At 46.8% G+C, this 22,648-nt stretch overlaps 1 protein-coding gene across 8 annotated transcripts in view; it reads left to right on the forward strand.

The window, feature by feature from the left end:
* WDR25 (WD repeat domain 25) overlaps positions 1 to 22,648 on the forward strand; it is a 139,823-nt gene that overhangs the window by 76,094 nt on the left and 41,081 nt on the right. For all 8 annotated transcript variants that reach the window (XM_032405935.1, XM_032405933.1, XM_032405929.1 and 5 more), the window contains exon 3: positions 10,422 to 10,569. In XM_032405935.1, the coding sequence (XP_032261826.1) occupies positions 10,422 to 10,569 (148 nt within the window). The remainder of the gene's footprint in view (positions 1 to 10,421; positions 10,570 to 22,648) is intronic.

Here is a 22,648-nt window from a genome sequence, read left to right on the forward strand (position 1 = left end):
TTAGCAAATTTTTTTTTTTTTAAAGATTTATTTATTTGACACAGAGAGAGAGACAGCTAGAGAGGAAACACAAACAGGGGGAGTGGAAGAGGGAGAAGCAGGCTCCTGGCTGAGCAGGGAGCCCGATGCGGGGCTCGATCCCAGGACCCTGGGATCATGACCCGAGCCGAAGGCAGATGCTTAACGACTGAGCCACCCAGGCGCCCCAAAGCGTTAGCAAATTTGAAGACATAGTCATAGATACATTTTAGAATGTAATACAGAGAGTAAAAAGCTTGGGGAAAAAATGAACAGAGTATCACTGAGCTGTGGGACAATTTCAAGCTCACCTGATATACATGAAATTGAAGTCCTCAAAGGAAGAGCAGAAGAAAATATTTAAAGAAATAACAGCTGAATGTTTTCCAAATTTGATGAAAATTAGAAACAAGAATAGAACCAAGAACCGCAGTGAACCCTAAGCACAAGAAACATGAAGAAAAAAGTTCACCAAGGTACGTCTTAATGGAATTTCATATAACCAATGATAAAGAAAAACATTTTGCGAACAGCCAGATGGGGAGAAAAAGGCAAGTTACATACTGAGGTATGAAGATAAGGATGACAGCAGACTTCTTATTGGAAATAATGCCAGAAGCCAGTGGAACAACGTAAAGTACTGAAAGAAAAAAGAACAAACCAAACCATTGTCAGTCTAAAATTTAATACCCAGCAAAATATGTGTTTAAAAGAAAGGCAAAATACTTTTTTAGACATTTATAAGCTGAAGTAATTCATCACCAGCAGACTTTCATTATGGGAAATGTTAAATAAATTTCTCAAAGCAGAAGGAAAATGATGCCAGATAGAAATCTACATTTACACAGGGGAATGCTGAGCTCCAGAAATGGTAAATATGTGGATAAATGTAAATAATTTTTGTTCTTATTTAAAAATAACTTTAAATGATGATTGTTTAAAATAAAAACAATAACCATTTTTTATGGGGTTTGTATAAAATGTATGATAATGCATACAAGCTGAGATAGGGGAAATGGTATGTATTATTATTATGGTTCTTATAAAACAAGCACTAATATTACTTGAAGGTAGACTGTGGTAAGTTACAGATGAATGCTATAAACCTTAAGATAACTAGTAATAAAACAAAACAAAGATTTATGATTAGTAATTAACAATGGGAGATAAAATGAAACAAAAAATATTCAATTCAAAAGAAGGCAAAAAAGGGAAAGAGGGAACAAAGGATAGATGAGATGAATGGAAAATAAATAGCATGGGGTGCCTGGGTGACTCAGTCGGTTAAGCACCCCACTTTTGATTTTGGCTCAGGTCATGATCTCAGGTTCGTGGGATCAAGCCCTGAGTAAGGCTCTGTGCTCAGCGAGGAGTCTGCTTGTCCTCCCTCTGCTCCTCCCTGGCTCCGACTCTTTCTCTGTCTCTCAAATAAAGAAATTAATAGCATCCTTAAAAAAACCACAAGAAAGTAAATAGCAAATTTAAACCCAAACTGTATCAATAATAGATGAAATGGTCTAAATACCTATCTATGTATATATGTACGTATGTATGTATGTAGAAAGTATGCACAAGTGGAGGCAGGGGGAGGGGCAGAGGGAGAGAGAGAATCCCAAGCAGGCTCCACACCCAGCATGGAGCCCGACTTGGGGCCTGGTCTCAACGACCCTGAGATCATGACCTGAGCCAAAATCAAGAGTTGGGCACTTAACTGACTGAGCCACCCAAGCACCCCAGTCTAAATACCCATTTATTTATTTATTTGATTTTATTTATTTATCTGACAGAGAGAGACACAGTGAGAGAGGGAACACAAGCAGGGGGAGTGGGAGAGGGAGAAGTAGGCTTCCTGCAGAGCAGGGAGCCCAATGCAGGGCTCGAACCCAGGACCCTGGGATCATGACCTGAGCTGAAGGCAAACGCTTAATGACGGAGCCAACCAGGCGCCCCTAAATACCCATTTAAAAAGACAAAGATTCTTAGATTGGATAAAATGTCAACTATACAATGCCTACAAGAAACTGACTTTAAATATTAAGGTGCAAGGAGTTAAATGTGAAAGGATAGGATAAGATATACCATACTAATACTAATTTAAAAAAGTTAGAGTGGGCGCCTGGGTGGCTCAGTTGGTTAAGCGACTGCCTTTGGCTCAGGTCATGATCCTGGAGTCCTTGGATCGAGTCCCGCATCGGGCTCCCTGCTCGGCAGGGAGTCTGCTTCTCCCTCTGACCCTCCCCGCTCTCATGTGCTCTCTCTCATTCTCTCTCTCTCAAATAAATAAATAAAATCTTTAAAAAAATAAAAAAAATAAAAAAGTTAGAGTGGCCATATTAATATCAGACAATAGATTTCAGAGCAAAGAATATTAGCAGAAATAGAGTTATCTTATAATGATGAAGCGGTCAATTCATCAAAAGACGTACCATTAGGTGCATAAATATTTATACACCTAATAAGAGCTTTAAAATACATGAAGCAAAACTTGTAGAACTGAATGAAGAAATAATCAAATCCACAATTATAGTTGCAGGTTTCAACACCCTTTTCTCAATAATCAATAGATCAAGTAGACAGAAAATCAGTAAAGATATAGAATATTTGAATAACACTGTCACGCAATTTGGCCTAATTGACATTTATAAAACACTCTATGTAACAACAGCAGAATGTACATTCTTTTGAAGTGTACATAGAATGTTTACCAGGGTAGACCAAATTCTAGGCCATAAAACAAGTCTCAGTAAATTTAAAAGGATTGAAATCATTCAAAGTATTTTCTCTAATGGTCATGGGATTAAATAAAAAATCAATAACAGGTACCTGGAAAATTTCCAAATATTTGGAAACTAAAAACACACTTCTAAATAATCCCTGGGTCAAGGAAGAAACTGTTAGGGAAATTAGAAAATATTTTGAACTGAATGCAAATGACAGCACAACATATGAAAATTTGTGGAATGTAGTTAGAGCAGTTCTCAGCTGGTAATTTATAGCACTAGATGCCTATATTAATAAAAGAAAAAAAAAAAGAAAACTTCAAATCCATGATCTCAGCTTCCACTTTAAGACATGAGGCAAAAAAAGAGCAAATTCAACCCAATGTAAGCAAAAGAAAGGAGATTAAGATAAGAGCAGACATAATTGAAATAGAAAACAGATAAATAGTAGAGAAAAATCAGTAAAACCAAAAGCTCGTTCTTTGAGATCCTTGAAACTGATAAACCTGCAGCCACGCATCAGGAATAAAATAGAAAAGACACAAATTACTAACATAATGTGAGAAGTGACTTAATACAAATTCTAAGGATATTAAAAGGCTACTAAGGTAGTGTTATGATCAACTTTATGCCAGTGAATTCTGCAACTTAGATGACATGGATAAATCCCTTGAAAGACCCAAATAGGAAAAACTCACCCCTGAAGAAATTGATAACTCCCAAAGCCCCATATCTATTAAAGAACTTGAATTCATAGTTAAAAACCTTCCCACAAAGGAAACTCCAGGCCCAAATGACTTCACTAGTGAATCTTAACCAAATATTTAAGAGAAATAATACCAGTTTTGTGTCTCTCTTAAAATTTATATTTTGAAGTCCTAATCCCCAGTGCCTCAGAATGTGTCCTTATTTGGAGATAGGGTCTTTACAGAGATGAATCAAGTTAAATGAGGTCATTAGGATGGGCCCTAATCCAGTATAATTGGTGTCCTAATGAAAAGGGGAGATTTGGAGACAGACAAGCATACAGAGAGAACACCATGTGAATGTGAAGAGAGCTATATATAAGTGAAAAAGAAAGGTCTGGAACAGGTCCTTCCCTCACGGCCCTCAGAAAGGGCCAACCCTGCTAAGACCTTGATTTCTGACTTTTAGTTTCCTTAATCATGAGATATAATACAATTCTGTTGTTTAAGCCACTCAGTTTATGGTACTTTGTTATGGCAGCCCTAGGAAGCTACTACACAATTCTATTCAAACTCTTCTAGAAAGTCATAGAGAAGGAAACTTTTTTTCAGCTCATTCTGTGAGACCATCATTACCTTATACCCAACAAGAAAAAGACATTGTAAGAGAAGAAAGTGATAGATGAGTATCTTTCATGAACATAGGTACAAAATTTTTAAATAAAATTTTAGCAGATTAATCCACCTGTGTGTGTGTGTGTGTGTGTGTGTGTATACATACATACTTATTTCTATGTGTTTATAATATCATGACCAAGTAAAATCTGTCTCAGGAATGCAAGGTTCATTTCATATTTGGAAATCAATCAGTGCATTTCAGCATATTAACTATAAAAGAAGAACTGAATGATCATGTGAAGAGATACAGAAGGAGCATTTGACAATATACAGTATTCATGTCTGATAAAAACTTTTGCAAACTAGAAATAGAAGAGAATTTTCTCAAACTGATAAGGGGCATTTATGAAAACATTAGCTTTCACATTATACTTAACTGTGTAAAAAAACTGCTTTCCCCATCAGATCAGGAACAAAGCAAGGGTGTCCACTCTCACCATGTCTATTCAGCATTGTACTGGAGATTCTAGCCAGTGCAATAAGGCAAGAAAAAGAAACAAAAGATATCCATATTGGAAAGGAGAAAGTAAAACTGTCTTTTATTTGCTGAGAACCCAATTGTCTATGTAGAAAATTCTACTCAATCTACAAAAAAAACTTCTAGAATTGAAAAGTTGGTTTAGCAATTGCAGAATTCAAGGTCAATATGCAAAAAGTAATTGTATTTCTATGTATTGGAAATGAAGAACCAGAAATTAAAAATCAGAAATACCATTTATAATATCAAAACATGAACTAATTAGGGATAAGTTTTACAAAAGATGTGCAGATTTTTTCATTAAAAAACTACAAACCATTGCTTAGAGAAATTAAGGAAGACCTAAATAAAAGGAAAGACATATCCTATTCATGCATTGGAAGACTCAGTGTTGTTAAGACATCCCCCCAGACTGGTCTGTAGATTCAGTGCAATTCTAGCCCTTGACACACACACTGTAAAGGAATCCCAAAGCTTTTGTAGGCAGGTGGCTTGGTGAAGGTTTGGGCCCTGGTTGCACAGGCTTGCTGAGCTAGTGAGTCTGACAGTGGTCTCTAGAATGATATACTGGGGCAGCAGGGGCTGTCAAGGGGTGGAGAAGAAGCCGGGAGGTGCAGCTGAACTAGGAAGGTCTGCAAGGTAGGAGCTCTCAGGGAGGGGCCAAATGGGAGGCAAGGTTCACCCAGAAGTTTGATAGCCATTATGTCCAAGTGGTAGAATTATGGATGATTCTTATTTTCTTCTTTGTGTTTCTCTGTCCCCCACTCCCCCACCCCTCCCCAAGCAGACTTCTAATATAATCAGAGAAACCACAGTCTTATAGTTGATTCCTATGGGATATTGTTTTTTTGCATACCTATATAATTTGAATATTTTACAAGGAGATTGTATTTGTTTTGTAATCAAAAACAAGGTGGACAGGTAGGCAGGAAGAACATTGCTAAAGCAGTAGGTCTTAAGAGACTGTGAGGAACTCCTGGTGGGCCCATGTATCAATAACCAGGACATGGAAACCACAGTAAATATGGGACAGCCAAGCAAATGTACATTTTACTTGTCGTGTTCTTTCCGAATCTGACTTCTGTTGGACACATAGAATGTCTCTCTCTAGTTAATGCATCAAGTCATCTTAGAACATTTGACAGAAGACTTAACTCCTTAATTCCATGGAGGCAGATTGGGATCTCTAATTACTTAATTGAAAAAAGGTACACACTTCAGCCTGCCACAGTGTTTGGGAATTAATCTTTAAAACCTGACAGTGAACATTAAATTCAATTAGGGAGAGCGATTAGCAGAGATTCTTCTCTCCTTCACCCTGGGTAGCTTTGAGAAGTGGCTGACTGGTCTGCATTGATTCTGACACTATGCTTGTGTATATATCAACCAGGAGAGCCAAGTATGCATTTTTCACTTCAGAGGAGAGTTATCGGACAATTTACAGATTGATGGATTTCCTTAAACATGTCTCCATGGCTGATTCAGAAGGCCCCCTGGCCACGAATTCAGACTCACCGGTTTGCTGCTTTGGGCCTTGGTGTTTTCTCCTCCTCTTTTCTTCCCCTGCTCCTCCTCTTCCTCCTTTCTTAACTTTCTCCTCCTCCTTATTTTGTTGGTTCTACCTTCCAAGCAAGGCCACTTTTCCACTGCCTCCAACTGGTTCCAACCGTGCTGCTCTCTCCCCTGGATTCTTGCAGAAGCTCCACACTGTCTTCCCATGTCTCCCTTGCCCCGCATGCTCCTCCTGGCACAGCAGCCAGAGGGGTCCTGTTTCTGCCTGCAGGATTCTTCCCCAATTTCTGTACAGCTCCTTTCCTCACCCCTTCAGGTCTTCCTTCAAAGCCACCTTCTCTGAGAGGCTCTTCCTGGCCACCATTTCAACTCCTTCTCCTGACCTTAGAGCTCCTTTCCTGCTCACTTATGCCCTCGGTCTTTACCAATACCTTGTATGCTACATAGATTCTGCTTGTTTATCTTGTTTAGTGTCTGTCTCATTGAAGGCAGAGATTTTTGTCTTAGTTGTTTACTGCTGAACAATGCCTGGCTAATGCAGGTACTCAGGAAATGTTTGTTGAATGAATGAAAAAATGAGTTTTTAAAAAATTTTTATTTATTTTTTTAGAGTTGGGGAGGGGCAGAGGGAGAGAGAGAATCTTAAGTAGGCTTAATGCTCAACACGGAGCCCAATACGGGGCTTGATCTCACAACCCTGAGATCATGACCTGAGCTGAAATCAAGAGTCGGATGCTTAACTGACTGAGCCGCCCAGGGGTCCCAAAAATGAATACTTTAATAGATGGAAACATTTTGGAATATTTGCTTCAGAGCATAGTCAGTCTCTCTCTCTCTCTCTCTCTCTCTCTCTCTCTCTCTTTCTCTCTCAGAAATACAGCATAGTGTTCACAGTACCCTTCTGTCAGCCCCGCCCTCCCCCGCCACTCCCTGGAGTGACCCTCATCTTCATACATATTGTTACAGTCTTACTGCAAATGCACAAATAAACATGATAGAATTTTGCATCGTGTTTTTTTTTTCTTTTTTAAGATTTTATTTATTTATTTGACAGAGAGAGACAGCGCGAGAGAGGGAACACAAGCAGGGAGAGTGGGAGAGGGAGAAGCAGACTGCCTGCTGAGCAGGGAGCCCGATGCGGGGCTCAGTCCCAGCACCCTGGGATCATGACCTGAGCCGAAGGCAGACGCTTAATGACTGAGCCACCCTGGCGCCCCCTCATCATGTGTGTTTTTAAGATTGTATAAAATGCATACAGCACAGGATTTACTGTTTTAACCATTTTCAAGTGCACAGTTCAGTGGCATTGAGCACATTCACATTGCTGTGCAACCATCATCACCATCCATTTCTAGAACTCTTTTTGGCTCACAAAACTAAAACTCTATCCCCATTAAACACTGACTTCCCACCCTCCCCCCCCCCCCCCCCCCCCCCCCCCCCCCATTCTCCTTTCTATAGCTATGATTTTGACTATTCTAGGAACCTCGTGTAAGTGGAATGATACAGTATTTGCCCTTCTGTGTCTGGCTTATGTCAGAAGACACTCAGCATAGTGTCTTCAGGGTCCATCCATGTTGGGGCAGGTGTCAGAATCTCCTTCCTTTTCAAGGCTGAATAGTATATGGATGGACCACGTGTTGTTGATCAATTCATCTGTTGATGGACACTAGGGTTGTTTTCGCCTTTTGACTCCTGTGAATAATGCTGCTATGAACTTTGGTGTGCAGGTATCTCTTTGAGACCCTGCTTTCAGTTTTTTGGGTATATACACACAAGTGGAATTGCTGGATCCTGTGGTGACTATGCATAATTTTTTAAAAAGATTTTATTATTTGAGAGAGAGTGCGAGAGAGAGCATGAGCAGGGGGGAGGGGCAGAGGGAGAGGGAGAAGCAGACTCCCCGATGAGCAGGAAGCCTGAGGATGACGTGGGACTTGATTCCAGGACCCTGGGATCATGACCTGAGCCGAAGGCAGATGCTTAACTGACTGAGCCACGCTGGCGCCTCTTCACATAATTTTTAAAGAAACTGTTGTACTGTGTCCACACAGGCTACACCTTTTCACACTCCCCCCAACAGTGCACGGAGCTTCGAGTTTCTCCACATTCTCCCCAACACTTGTTCTTTCCTTTCTTCTTCTTCTTCTTTTTTCTTTTTTTTTGATAGAAGCAATGTTTCCTGTTTTTATAACTTAGATGGTATCTTGCTGCATATATGCAGCTTGTCTTATGTAATCAATATTATGTTTTTTATTGCTCAGCCATGTTAACCCTGTAGGTGTAATTCATTAATTTTACTTTATTTTTTCTATTAAAGAGTCATACTTGTACATAGTTTTGAAAAAACTGCACTCTGTTCTACCACAAACTCCCACTCCACTTTGAAGGCTTCTGGCTGTTTCTTCCATTATTTCTGTCCATATTTCTAACTTTTTTTTTTTTTTTTTAAGTAGGCTCCATGCCCAATGTGGGGCTGGAACTCATGCTGAGATAAGAGTTGCGCACTTATTTGTGGAACATAAGGAATAACATGGAGGACATTAGGAGAAGGAAGGGAAAAATGGGGGGGGGGGAGTTGGAGGGAGAGATGAACCATGAGAGACTATGGACTCTGAGAAACAAACAGGGCTTTAGAGGGGAGGGGGGAGGGGGATTGGTTAGCCCGGTGATGGGTATTAAGGAGGGCACGTACTGCATGGAGCACTGGGTGTTATACGAAAACAATGGATCATGGATCACCACATCAAAAACCAATGATGTATGGTGACTAACATAACATAATAAAATTAAAAAATAAATAATAAATAAATAAAAGAATAGTTGCGTGCTGTATCAACTGAGCTAGCCAGGCACACCTCTGTCCATATTTCAAATGTAAATGCTGCTCTTTCTTGATTTTTCAGTTTGAGACCCCAGCTATTAACCCCTAAGAAGGAAAAAAGGATCTGAGCTCTATTAGCATTCTTTGATGGCTGCTATTGACCTCTTGTTTTCTTAAGCTCAGACATTTACATATGCCCAGGAAACATACTTTCAGAACTCTGATCCTTTGCATTTTGAGGAACTTCTGGATGCAGCAGGATAAATTTTCCCATCTTGAAAGGGAAGTCTGTCTCTGGATCGGGTCTGTGGATGTGTGGGTACACTTTGGGTTATCAGGGAAATGAAGGACATGAAGCTTGGGTTCTCTGATGTAACTGAGAGAGGGCCAGAGAGCACTGCTGGTAAGAGCTGCGTGTGTGGCAAGCCCCAAGGAGCACGCCCACCAGCCCCACTCATTCCTCACCACAGTCCTTGGGATGGGGCTCTTCTTATCCCCACTTCATGGAGGAGGAGACTGAGGCCCAGCGAGGCCAAGCTGCTTGGCCAAGTCACATGACCTGCAAGCAGAAGCATCACATGAGAGGCACTTGGCTCCGATGCCCATGTTCTGGCTGCCGGTGCTCTCCCTGCTTCTCATGTTCGATCCTCTAAGCCACCTCAAATGGTGGGTGGGAGCATCCCCTGCTTCCTGTAGTGACAGTGAAGGTAGGAGCCTAGCCCTACTAAGTGTGTGTGCGTGCCAGGCCCAGAGCCAGCCCTGTCAGGCTCCATGCTAACCAGCCTTTCCCTGGGGTTCCTGGGAGAGCTGGTGAAGGGCTCTCTCATGTGTGGGGTGGCCCTGGCTCTTAGAATGTGCAGTTTATACTTGAGGGTTTAAGAATGTATTTCAGAAGTCATTGAATGTACATGGGGCTTTCTGCCACGGGCCTCATCACCATTGAAAGCCAGGGTGGGAATGAGGGACCATACCTTCTCCCTAGAAAAAAGAACAGCTGGCCCTTTGGGCAGATACTGGCTCTTTACCCCACTGTAAGCACAGGTGTGGCAAGGCTGTTTTGGATCTTACTCTTAAAGCGGGACCCTGAAGATAGCCTGACCTGGTGCAGTGTCCACTCCAGGGCTCACAAAGCCCCGTCTCAGAGGACAGATGTCAGAGATGCAGGCAAGACTGGGCTACAAGACAGTGAACAGAGCAGGATGTTTGGTGGTGAGCAGCTGCAAAGTGGATGGGAAGGGCTGGGTGGCTGAGTGGCAGAACTTGGGCATGCTGTTTTCTTGGGGGTTCCCTTAACCCCAGGAAAGGTTTTGGGAAAAACTCCCCCTCACCTCGCCAGCCCCAAGCCTTTACACTTCAACAAGGAAAAGTCTAACAGTATTGTTTGGTTGGTAAAATAACAGGCATCTAGTTCCACTATGAGACCCTCTCCTCCTGTAGAGGGGCCAGGCTGAGCCCCGGAGGTCAGGCCCCCATGTTTGACATCTGGCACTGTGTTTGCCTTGTAGGTGTGGAACGCCGTGGACTCGGGCCGCTGCTTGCAGACCTACTCCCTGCACAGTGAGGCGGTGCGGGCTGCCCGCTGGTCTCCCTGTGGCCGGCGCATCCTCAGCGGTGGCTTCGACTTCGCCCTACACCTAACAGACCTTGAAACAGGTGTGTTTCACGGCATTGTTACCCCGAGGCACCCCTTCCTCACCCGGAAGCTTCTCTGGACAGTCAGCAGCCACAAGCTGCACGCGGTTTCAGGGCAGTAGGAGAGAGCCCGCAGGAGAGGCTCACACTTGGTGAGCAGGTTTCCAGGGCGTTTGCCCAGAACCAGGACTCTCCACAGGGGGTTTGAGAGACAGAGGACAGAGCCGCAAGGTTGTCTCAGCCCCAAGCTGTGGGGCTGGATAAAGAGGTGGCTTTTTAATCAACTTCTGACATGTAATTTGTACCAAAATAGATTTAGCTTTATCACGGTGTCCTTTGGTTGAAATCAGTTTAGAATTCCTGTCAATTCATTATCGTTGAAAGGCTGTAAGGAATGATTCCAGCTCATAGGGAAAGTCTGCAAACGAGTTCTGCTTTAGTGCCTACACTGAAAAGGCATTTGGGTAAGATGGATTTGTGCTGGGTAAATCCTAAGGGGGCTCTTGACAAGCAGGGCGAGAAGGAGAGAGAAGGCAGCGGAAGGAACTTGACACTCCCGGGGGCTCCTGTGCAACAGGCACTCTCAGCCCCCGATCCAGCCACAGCCCCCCGAGTGGGGTCCTGTCTGTGCTCCTCAGGTGAGGCCAGAGCTGGCTTGAAACCTCTGCCCCTGACTCAGGCTGGCTGGTCTCAGCACCCATGTTGCCTTTGCCTCCCTGGGCTTCTTCTGGTCACTTTTCTGCTGGACAGAGTTCCCACCCTTCCCTGGGGTGTCCCCTTCAGTCTTCAGAGAGGCCTCTCCCGCTCAGCAGTCTCCCAGGGCCTGGCAAGCAGGAGATGACAGTTCTGGGCCCAACCACACAGCTCCTCCCCCGCAGCATGGAGGGGGTGCAGGGAAGGAGCACAGTGGATGGATTGGGGTAACTGTGGGGGTTGTTTCCCGACCCGAGCACCCTCATCCCCTCTGGCCTGCTGAGGGGCGGTCCTGAGCTCCTCTGACCGAGCCCCACGCGCCCTCAGTGGGGCCGATGAAAAGACCGACGGCTGTGTCAGTGGTCAGCACTGTGCCGCGGGCTTTGTACAGAACGTGCCGTCCTCACCCCAGCCTGCTGCCCGTGCTGCTTTCCCCCGTTTTATAGGTGAGAAGCCCGAGGCTCACTGCAGCGAGCAGCTTGCTCAGAGCCTCCCAGTGGCGCGTGGCAAGTGGGGATTTAGAGCCATGCCTGCAAGTGCAAATCCTGTGCTCTTTCTACATCTGTATGGTGTTTTTCTTCTCAACAAAGTGTTTCCCCAACCATTTGTGATCTTACCGTGAGCCCCGCAGGGCCGATGAGGGGGCCGTGGCTCAGGGGTTTGGTGCCACTTAGTTGGTGGTGACTGCAGCAGGTAATGTTCTCCTACAGCCTTACAAACGGGGTCTCACTTAGGCCCCACTCACCCTTCAGGGCCGGCACCACCAGACTCCTCTTTTCACGCACAGGTCTGCTCGGCTCACTGTGTTTCTATGTGCCCAGTAAGCCGTGCTCAGCATTGGAGACACAGAGGTGAACAAGACCCAAAATCCACCCCAGAAGCTCTCGTTTGCTGGGGGAGACAGAAGTGCAGCGAGAATCCCAGATTACAGTGAGGGAGTGAGATACAGGAAGTGCAAGAACGTCTAGCCTAGAAGATCAAAAAAGACTTCTGGGAGAAAGCGGAACCTACCCTGAGGCAGGAATGAGGGGGACAGAGGATCCAGGTGAAGGGGGCACGGTTGAGGGGGAGAGAAATGGGTTCTCAGTAGACAGGACAGTGAGGACAGAGTTGGTACAGGAACATGAACTGCGTGGTGTGTGTGGAAATGTGGGGTGCAGGGATCTGGGGCAGCGAGTCTGGAGGTGCAGGAACAGGAGCTTGAGCTTCATGCAGTTCCTGGCCTATGAGGTATGCATTCTCCAGGCACTGTTCCCCATTCCAGGGTCACTGAGCACCCCTGGGTACCTGCACTGCCCACCCACAGAGCGAAGGAGTGATGCATACTGGGGGGGGGGTGGGATGTTGGATTAATTAAGTACAAGTTCATTTGATAACATTAATGGATTCCTAGTGGCCCTTTGTCCTAATGGATCTTCTCAATCAACAGATGTTAAAGAGACAGTGCCATTGTGTGTGGGGGTGTGTGTGTGGGGGGTGGTTCCGAAATTTTTAGATGTTGAAAGTCTTCCTGCCTGACAAGTTAGGGACTGCCACAGCAGATGGCGGTAGGGGGCCATTGTTGAGTTTGGAGCAGGAGAGAATCACGGCTTGATTTGTACTCTGGGCAGTTCTCCCTAGTGTCTGCAGCTGGTTGGGAATGACCCGAGGCAGGGTGGAGAGCAGGAGGAGGGGAGAAGGCATGCCTTGCCCAGTTGGTGGCAGAACTTCAGGGAGAGAAGCTTGTCTGGCCCCAGGCCCAGCGCGCTCCTCCAGCTGTGGTGTGGTGGGTGGTATAGGGAAGGCGCAGCCCCGTCCTCAGGGCTTTGCCTGAGATGGAGGACTTTTCCAGTCCACCCACCTCCCGGGAATAGCACTCCTCACCTGGTTCATCTGTTGAGAGCTCAGTTCCAGTCATTCAGTAGGTACTTACTGAGTACCTACTATGTACAAGATCTGGTGGGGTGAGCTTGTTGGTGAGCTTGTTGGATATTCTTTGTCCCTTGGGGACAAGGGTCTCAGGGTTTGGACCTTACCCTTGGAGAAGCCCCCCAGCCCCTAGATGGGACCTCTCTTGCCAAGGGGGTTGCTGGTTTCTGTGTCTGTCTCCCTGACTAGTGTGGGCACTCCTTGAGAATGGGACCTGTCCTGGGAGTTTTGGTGTCTCCATCATCTGGCCAGGGCTGGCTTGGAGCAGCTGCTCAGTGTGTGAGTGGAGGCTGGCCCTTGCTGAGCAGTGAAACCCATCAGTGGCTGCCACGGTAGGCGAGTAGGCTCCCCCCAGGTCTCCCACCTCAGCTCTGCATCCCCACCCCAGGTTGTACTAGGTGCTTTCTTTAGCAGAGGTTGGTGGGCTTGGGCAGCCCCTATGGCTCTCAGCCTGGTTTGACTTATCTCATCCTTTCTCATCACTGAGTCTGATTTTCCTTTTTACTTGATCTGCCTCTTTCTGCCCTTGGCGATTTGGCTTTTTCATTTCAATCTAATTAGAACTCCCTGCCAGGAGAAGGCAATGCAGGGCGTTCTCACCGCAGTGCTTTGGGAATTAGTCACTCGGTGCCCATTGTCGTTAATGGGAATTTGGCGCCAAGGCCATTTATCCTGGTGTCTTCAATCAATACAGTTAAAAATCTGTGGATTCTAAAATGTCAATACCCGGCCTGAAATATGGAGGGCCAGCAACATTTTATCTCGTTAATTTATAGTTCTGACGGGCTGTTGGCTTATAAGACAACCATGAATCAACACCTAAATAAAATCCGCTCACAGATTCATTATTTTTGGTGCTCCCGCTTCAGTCTGTAATCTTCCTAACAAAACGTCTTTAGTGCATAAGGCTGAGGTGGCCTCAGGGAACCCTGGCCGACTCCACCAGGGCCCGAATGTCACCTGGCTTATGAGTCAGCTGTCCTGCACGCCAAATCGGCCAGTCTCCTCAGCATCCCCCCGAAGACCTCGTTCAGTTCAGTTCTGCTGGCACTGGTCTCTTGCAGCTTCCAGCCCCTCGGGTAGTTGCCCCCAGCCTGGCTGTTAAGGCCTCAGAGGTACGCAGGGCCTCGTACTTTGCATTTGTTGGCTGCAAAGGAGATTTTCCTCTCCCTGGAGCCCCATGGCCCTGGCTGGAGAGGGCACCCTGTCCTCCTTCCTTTGGCCTGGTCAGCTCTCTTGATGTGCATCCAGACATCTGTGCAATGCCACCTGGTCCCAGGTGCCTGATGCTGGAGGCAGCGCAGTGGGATAGAAGGAGCACAGACGGGGTGCAGGTGTGTTCTTCCACTTACCTGAGCTGGGTATCCTCGGGGAAAGTTCCTTCACCTCCGTTTCCGCATCTGTGGAAGGGGGTAACAGGACCTGTCTGGTGGTGGGGTGGTTGAGGGGAATAGCTGAGATAATGTTTGTGGGTGCTTTACAGAATGCCTGGCCCAAGGTAGGCACTCAGCAAAAGATGTCCCTTCCCTTCCTCCATCACTGCCCCATGAGACCCTTCAGATGGTGGGAAAGAATGACCTTGTTCCTGCTGAGTGTCCAGAGAACCCCAGTTGCTGGGCCATTTCCTCATACAGAGTGGCTTTGGTGGCTCGGCTTCAAAAGCCCCTAGTCTGATGATCCCCCAGCTGGCTTACTAGTGTGGCCCTTGGTCCCCTGTGTGGGTCTGAGGGGCAGGCTGGGAAGAAAACAGGCCTTCCTGGGTTCTCCCAGCTTCTCCTCCATGTTTTGCTTCTCCATGACAAAATAGTACTGGTGGTAGGCTAGCCGCTTCCTCCTGGCGATGGGATGGCAGCTGCCCTTTATTTTGGGTGGGCATGCAGACCTCCCACAGCCCAGCCTGACCCTCTCTCCAGAGCTCCAGGCACCCAGTGCTGGAGAAGGTCCATGGCCTTCTTTACTCAGATACCCACTGCCCGCAGCCTTGCCATCCCCAGCCCCTGGTTATCTCCTCCTGCTCTGGGGGTCCCTGTGTCTTTCAGTGGGGGGTTATGGGGCATGAAAATGAGCAGCCAGCTGGGACTGGACCCATACATGACCCTTTCTCTTGTTTTCCCAAGAAGTGTGTTCTGGTCATCGTGACTGGGGCCCCCATCACAGAAGCACTCTAGGAAAGGGGAATATCCCATTGGCTGAGTGTGCACCGTGGGCCAGGCCCTGGGTGATGTAGCCCCGGTTCCTAGCATTCTGGCCTGTATCCAGCTGAGATGAGTAAAGAGATGTTAGTCCCCTTGCTTATTATGTATTTAGTCCTTACTCTAACCTGTGAAGACAGTGTTTTTATCCCCATTTCATTGACCTAGACACTGAGGCCGGGAACATTCAGGGACTTGCTCGAGGCCTCACAGCCAGCAGTAACAGAGCTGGGATCCACCTCTGGCCTGTGTGACTGGCAGAGGCTGCCACGTCTGTTTCCCTGCCATGGACGAACTGTTTGCTTAAGGGAGCCTGCTTGGCTCTCCCCTGGGCAGCTGGCTCGCCACCTGTGGAGGATAACTTAGGGTCTCCAGGAGGAAGGCGACTGAGATGGATCTTGCCTGGGCCTTCTGAAGGAGGCCTCTCTGGCTGTTGACAGCCACCACTGCAGCGGGAGAAATGTTAGCCCTGACAGTTTGCGTACCCTTGGCCTGGGAAGGGTGGGAAGCATCCAAATTTGAACTCTGCTGAAGAGGACCAGGAGCTCATGGCTTTAGAGAAGAGGCTGCAGATGGGGCTCCTTTTGGGCTAAGTGGTGCCACCCACCAGGTCTTGGAGGAGGTGCCTGCAGAGAGGCCTGGGCGTCTCCATTCTTCGGCTTTTGAGCACCATGACTGAGTGTCCCCCCAGTACAGCTCAGGGGGACTCAGGCATCCTTCAGGTGCCTGTGGAGGCCAGGAGGGCAGACACCCAGCTACATCATGAGCCCCAGCCAGCGGGCACACGTGCAGCTCCTGGTGGTCCTGGCACGTTCTGTGTCGTCAGGCCTTTGGGCTCAGGGGTTTTGCCACTGGATCTAGATACCGAGTCTCTGAGGGGCTCCGGAGCCCAGTGAGGTCTGAGCTCACATTGGTCCTGGTGCTGCCCTTCCAGTGCCTTCTTGCCCAGAGCAGCTGCCCCCCCCCCCTCCCGCTAATGCAGGTGCCCCCCCCAAACCCTGCTGACTCCTCTGCTTTTCCCTTGTCCTCAACCACCCCTCTTTCTTCTAAGCTCATTCCTTCACTGATGCCCCGTTCCTGGCCCACTTTTAAACGAGCTTGTTCTCAGGGCTGTGCCCTCTTCGGCCCTGGGCACCCCGCCCCATTCCCATGCACACCCTTTCCTTTCACTCTGAAGAGTTTTTCTCTCCAGTCTCAGCCTTGTTTCCTCCCCTCTTTCCGTACAGCTTTGGGGTGAGAAGCCGGCCCTAGTTACGGATATTAAATCCCGTTATTCAACATCAGTGAAACACCCCGCCAGCCCATGTCTCACACTTTGGGAGGTGCCTGCAGGTCCTGCCGCATGTCCGTACACACCCGTGCCGTCACCCTCTGGGTGGATAAAAGGCGGGTTTTCCTCGACGGTGCTAGTTCACTGGCTACCATCACGGCCCGGGCGGCGCGTCGGCTCTGTGCATGCTCAGTGGCAGCTGTGCGGCCATGTGGCTGTCCCTGCGGGTCAGCAGCCTCTGGGGACTGACCGGAACCCGACCAGAGCCTGAACACAGGAGCCTGCGGGGCCCCAGAAAGCCAACTTGAGGCAAAACTTTTGGACACACCTTGTTTGCAAGTTCAGAACTCTTTTTTTTTTTTTTTTTTTTTTTAATTTTTAGAAAATTCAGTCTTGTCCAGATAATTGAGAGCAGTGGGCGGCCTTGACGTAAAAGAGAGCTCACCGCCATGGCTGCTGTGTCTTTGCTGCTGCCGCCGGGCAGCCGCCGTCTGCGGGCCTGTCATCGGTCTGGGGCCTGCGGCTGCCGGGCCTCTTTCTGATTCAGGACAGCTTCTTCAGCTACACTTCATTCTGCTGGTTTGCAGATTGGAGAGGCCCGCTGGGCTGACCCAGAGACCCCCACTTGTCCACGGGGGACCTGCAGACACAGGCCTGTCTGCCTCTCACCCGGACCCTTCCCAGGACTCCGCCAGGCATGCCGAGACGGCCCCTGTTTCTGATTCATAGAGTTTGTTCTTTTTTTTTTTAAAGACTTTATTTATTTATTTGAGAGAGAGAGAGAATGAGAGACAGAGAGCATGAGAGGGGGGAGGATCAGAGGGAGAAGCAGACTCCCTGCCAAGCAGGGAGCCCGATGCGGGACTCGATCCTGGGACTCCAGGATCATGACCTGAGCTGAAGGCAGTCGCTTAACCAACTGAGCCACCCAGGCGCCCTCTGATTCATAGAGTTTGATTTGAAAGTTAGTAAGCTCCTTTTCTCGTTAACTTTGAGTCAGAATGGTTAGATTTACAGCTGGCCAAGTACTTCCCAGAGGATGAGTGTAACGATATTGATTTTAGCGAAATGAGTCATATGTCGCCTGCCTGGGAACACAAGCTCAATCACCACGAGCCGACAGCATCAGCTTTCCCTTGTCAACGTCTCCCCTACATGTTCGTGAGTCCGTGGATGTGAACACAGAGCTAAGGAGAAGGAAAGGTCACGGATAGCTTGCAGGCAGGCGAGGAAGGGTGCAGAGAGCAGGACTCTGGGGTTAGACAGGTCTTGCCTCTCTCCCAGCATGGCTGACTTGTGTGGCCCTGGACGAGGCCTCACCTCCCTGAGCTTGCTTGCTTGCTTGCTTGCTTTTTTTTTTTTTTCTCCCTAAGCTTTCATTTCTCCTGCTGTGAAATGGGCTAATTACACCTGCCACAGAGGGTTGTGGCATGACACGTGCAAGCCGCACGCAAGCCTGGAGGTAACAGGGGCCATCTCCCTGCAGAGGAGGGCATGAACTTCCCCTCTCTTTCTTGGGGTCCCATACTTGGCTTTCATCTGACCTGGATCAAATGTCTGTTGTGTGCTAGGAACTAGGCTGGGGGCCAGACATGCTGAGTGGAAGAGGAGGACCCTTTGGGGACCCAGAGCCTTGCGTACGATAGTGTTCCCCAAGGTAGGTGTTAGGGTGGACAGGCAGTGTTGCCCCAGCCACGTGGGTGGTCACCTGGGTCTCCAGCTGAGAAATGAAGGGGGCAACTCTGAGGAATTCCCTGGCTAGTGTTACCAGCTGCCTTATCTTAGCATCATTGGTGATGGAAGCATGGGTAGTTATAATAGTGTCAAGAGAACAAATTAAGTTTCTGCAATCTGTTTTAAACATATTTTTGCTCTAATGACGATTTATAGTTTATTTGTATCATTATTGATTCAAGGAGGAAAAGAAGTGATTTTTCCTAACTCCAAGAGGATCTGAACAGTTCTTGTACTTGTTGAGTTCATTATAACCAGATCAATAAAGCCAGTGTTAGTGGATTAAATATTTAAAAACTCAATTTCCTATAAGCAGCATACAGTGAATAAATAGAACTTTCTATAACAAACATGTAAACAAGCAAAGATAGTCTCAGGGTTAAAGGTTACGTAGCAACTAACCATTGTCCTTAAAGTAGCATCGCCAGAGGACGTGATAAACAAGGTACTTGATGTATGAGAAGGTAGAGTGGGAACAAATCTGACGAGAAAGGACCTTCACCTTCAGCGTGGCTAGTGTTCACGTTGGAGATAGTCTCCGATAAATATTTCCAGCCTTTGTCCATGTCTCTTCAACAAAATGTAAAGGCTAGCCCAGGGCATTGTGTTCTCATAGCCTCAAGATAGAAACTCCAGATCATTCCTCTCTCAAGGTTCCTGCTGTTAAAAACTTACAGCCTTTGGTTTTAGCTTTTTTCTTTTCTTTCTTTTTTTTTTTTTAAATTTTATTTATTCATTTGAGAGAGAGAGAGAGAGCACAAACAGGGGGAGAGGCAGAGGGAGAGGGAGAAGCAGGCTCCCCGCTGAGCTGGGAGCCGGATGTGGGGCTCGATCCCAGGACTTGAGATCATGACCTGAGCCGAAGGCAGATGCTTAACCATCTGAGCCACCCAGGAGCCCCCTGGTTTTAGCTTTTAATTTAAGCAAGGATGAATTCAGTAATTTGGGGTTTAATTTTTTTCAAATAGTCAAAGACTCCCTTTTGTTGTTTGCTCTTTGCCAAGTCCTCCAGAACACTTTATGTTATATGTAGTATGTATGTTGTGTGTTGCCCTCCGGACAGCCTTGTGTGGCCCTGGACACACCACAGTGAGGGACCTGCCCAAGGGACCTTTCCAAGGTCCCTCCTCTGGAAGTGACGGGGCTGGGATGGCACCTGGGTCTGTGTGGCTTTCAGCCCCTCTGAGACTGCACCACCTCCTGTTCCGAGCACAGTGCTGGACAATGGTGGCTGGGGTCCTGATTTCTGAGCCACAGTATTGTGCTCGACCTCCTTCCCTTCGTGTTTCCCATTATGTATCTGGAAGCTTATTAGAAATTATAAAATCTTTTAGTTTCGGACCCTTTTAACAAACAAATACAGCAAAGACTTAGTTCTTATAAACAAAACTAGGAGGAAAGACATAAAGCTTGTCTTCTAAGAAGAACATTTCAGTACTTAAGAGACATAGATTCTCTTCTCAATCTCTTTAGGAGGTTGAAGAATAACACGCAGAAATACATGGGTTTTTTTTAGCAGAAAAAGCTCAGTCCTCATCTTTTAGCAACTCAGCTTTCGCTTTCCTCCCATCTTTTCCCCATTGTTGGCAAGACTGTATCACTGCACTTTTTGAAAAAATATGGCTAATTCACTGCCGTTTCTGAAATAAGCATATGGTTATATGCCATGGTCCAAGAAACAAGGAACATTTTTCTCTAGGCAGATCGTTTGTTCTTCCTTTTGGGCTTAAGGACTGGCAGTGAATCTGAACGAGCAAGAGGTCAGCAGTGGGCACAGTTGCCTCTGTCAGGAGGACAGATTTCGGGCCTGCTGGGGCCTTCTCGGTGGTGTGGGGGCCACAGTGGCATCTATGTGCCCCTTTTCCATCTGGGGGACATAATGGTCGTGCCTTTCCTCATCCCCTGGATGGATCCCCTAGCTGCTTGGCTGGAGCAAGCATCCTGGGCCTGAGCTGCAGTCTGATGCCCATCCTGAGGTCCCCACAAGTGCTGCTCCGTGTCCTGGCCCGGATGTATGGAGACCACGGTGGGCATCCCTCTGCCCCATCCTCCCTAGGAGGGGGCATCTGTTAACTGGGCACATCATGGGTGGTTTCTGACCACCAACTGTAGCCTGAACGAGTTTCAGGATAGAAGAGGAAGCTCAAGGAATACCAGGTTTCCAGTTAAGTTAATTCCTGAGGAGGGGAGTTTTTGTTTGTTAGAAGAGTTGCTTGTCTATTGACCTAATGAGAGAGACACATAGGCCCCAGACTAAGTCTGTTCATTTTTCCGATGCCTTTTTGGAAGAATTCTTTATTTATTAAAAAAAAGCATTATGACAACAATATTAGTATAATTTAAGAAGTTATCTCACTACCCGTAGAACAATTCACTTCAAGTTGGTGAATCTTTTCCCAGTCTCTATCCATACCAATCTCTACTTAATTCTTCTATAATTCAAGAATAGGCATCAGGTACTGTCCGTCTTGCCAAAGAGCACTGTTTGTGATTCCAGTTTTAAACAGCTTTTCAACATTCCACCAGGCAGACACCCATATTTGCCTTAACTGCTCTCCTTGGGTTGGACAGTGTTGTTTATAGTCCCTTCACCATTACGGATGATAGGACCTGAGGTGGCCAGCTCTTGACACCATTGCAGTGACATAGGATGACCATGAAAATCTTTGTGCACTGCGTGTTTCAGCAACAGGGGCTTGTTGAGCTTAAAGAAGTGTAGAATCTTCATTTACAAAACCTCAAGTGTTTCCCGAATTTTCTCTGATGATAAGTAACTGCACATTGTGGGACCCTAGAAGATGTTAGAAAAAAAATCACAATCATCCATCATGGGAAAGGTGACACTTTAATAAAGGACAAGAGAGTAACTGCTTTCCAAGAAGTTTGTACTATGGGAAGAACGTTTTGAAAACAGATGTTTTTGTTTCCATCATTCTGTAACTTTTGTTGCCAAAATGTACGTGAATGTGTCACCTATTAAAAACGCTAATATCTGCACTCTTAACTTGGGAGCAGTTTTTCTAGTCTGCTTTAAAATCCTTTAAATGAAAATTTTGGTGGATTTTGAATTTGGTTGTTAAAAATGTGAGAATGCAGTAATACCCTCTGATTAGTCGCAGGAACCATTCTTTGACCTGAGGGGAAGCGGAGCTTTCCTAGTAAAATGTTCACACACTCCTTTGGATCAGTGGCAGATGGGAGTAGACAACATCTCCCTTGATGCCAGCGGTGAATGTCTTCTGTCCAGGCCTGTGCATCTCTGGGAGAAGTCTTTGCTAGCTCTGACAGGCTTCAATGAGTAAACTGAAGCCGTAACTGGGCTACTTTCAAATCACTGAGTCATAGAAAGTTCCCTACATTTGAAAAAAAAAACGGAAGTGGAGCCAGTTCGGTAGCTCTCACTAAAAATGTTGTTAACTCATTTGATTTAATGATTTCAAAGGGCTTTGTTGATGCATTTAGTAAATGGCATGTTAAAATATACTTGAAAATACTGGTTATTTTGTCCTTGTCTCATCCTTTAGAATGGTTTATTTTTGGTGTTTTAATGCTCATAATTTATTGGCATGGTAGCACACTGTGTACTTATAAACAAACACACATCTCGGAGATACGTGCTTAAGGGCTTTTCCTTGATGGGGCATGCTGTCAGAAGAGTGCAGAGACCACGGATCTAGGCAAATTGGATTTATAAAGGCTCCTGCTGTAACTTGAGAGTACTAGTCGATGACTTTCATTTCCTTACCTGGTGAGCTGGTAGAGCACTGTGTGGGGGTCCTGAACACAAAGCAGGGCAGCTGGGAGTGCTTTCTGAAATGAATGAGCAAACACGGTTTCTGGGTTCCTAGAAGAGGAAGCGGTGCTTGAGATCTTGGTGTCACATTGGTCTCCTTCTTGGGCACCGGCTTCTTGTGTCCCTAACTGCCCACTGCCTCTCCAGCGGAGGAGTTTCTGTGAGCCAAGGGCAGTCAGGGTGGTCCCTCTTGGGCTGTGGGAGCCCTTGCCGACATCTCTGAGGGATGCCACCTTCCAGTTCCTGGTGGGTGTGGTGCATAGCAGCTACCATGCCTGGGATGTGCGGAATGGCCTGGTTCTGGGGGTGTGTTCAGAGGCAGCACTGAGACTGCCGCTCGTGAGAATGGCTTCCAAGGCCAGTCTGGTTTCTGGATGCATTTTCAGTGGTGTTGAATTGAACACATGAGAACTATAGCCAGTGCTCTGGGATATAAGGTGGCACCACATACAGGAAGGGAGGACTGGCTTTGGAACCCCACAGACCTGAGCTCAGGGTCAGAGATCTGTT

The sequence above is a fragment of the Phoca vitulina genome, unplaced genomic scaffold (genome assembly GCF_004348235.1).
Source record: "Phoca vitulina isolate PV1807 unplaced genomic scaffold, GSC_HSeal_1.0 scaffold7, whole genome shotgun sequence".
Taxonomy (NCBI): domain Eukaryota; kingdom Metazoa; phylum Chordata; class Mammalia; order Carnivora; family Phocidae; genus Phoca; species Phoca vitulina.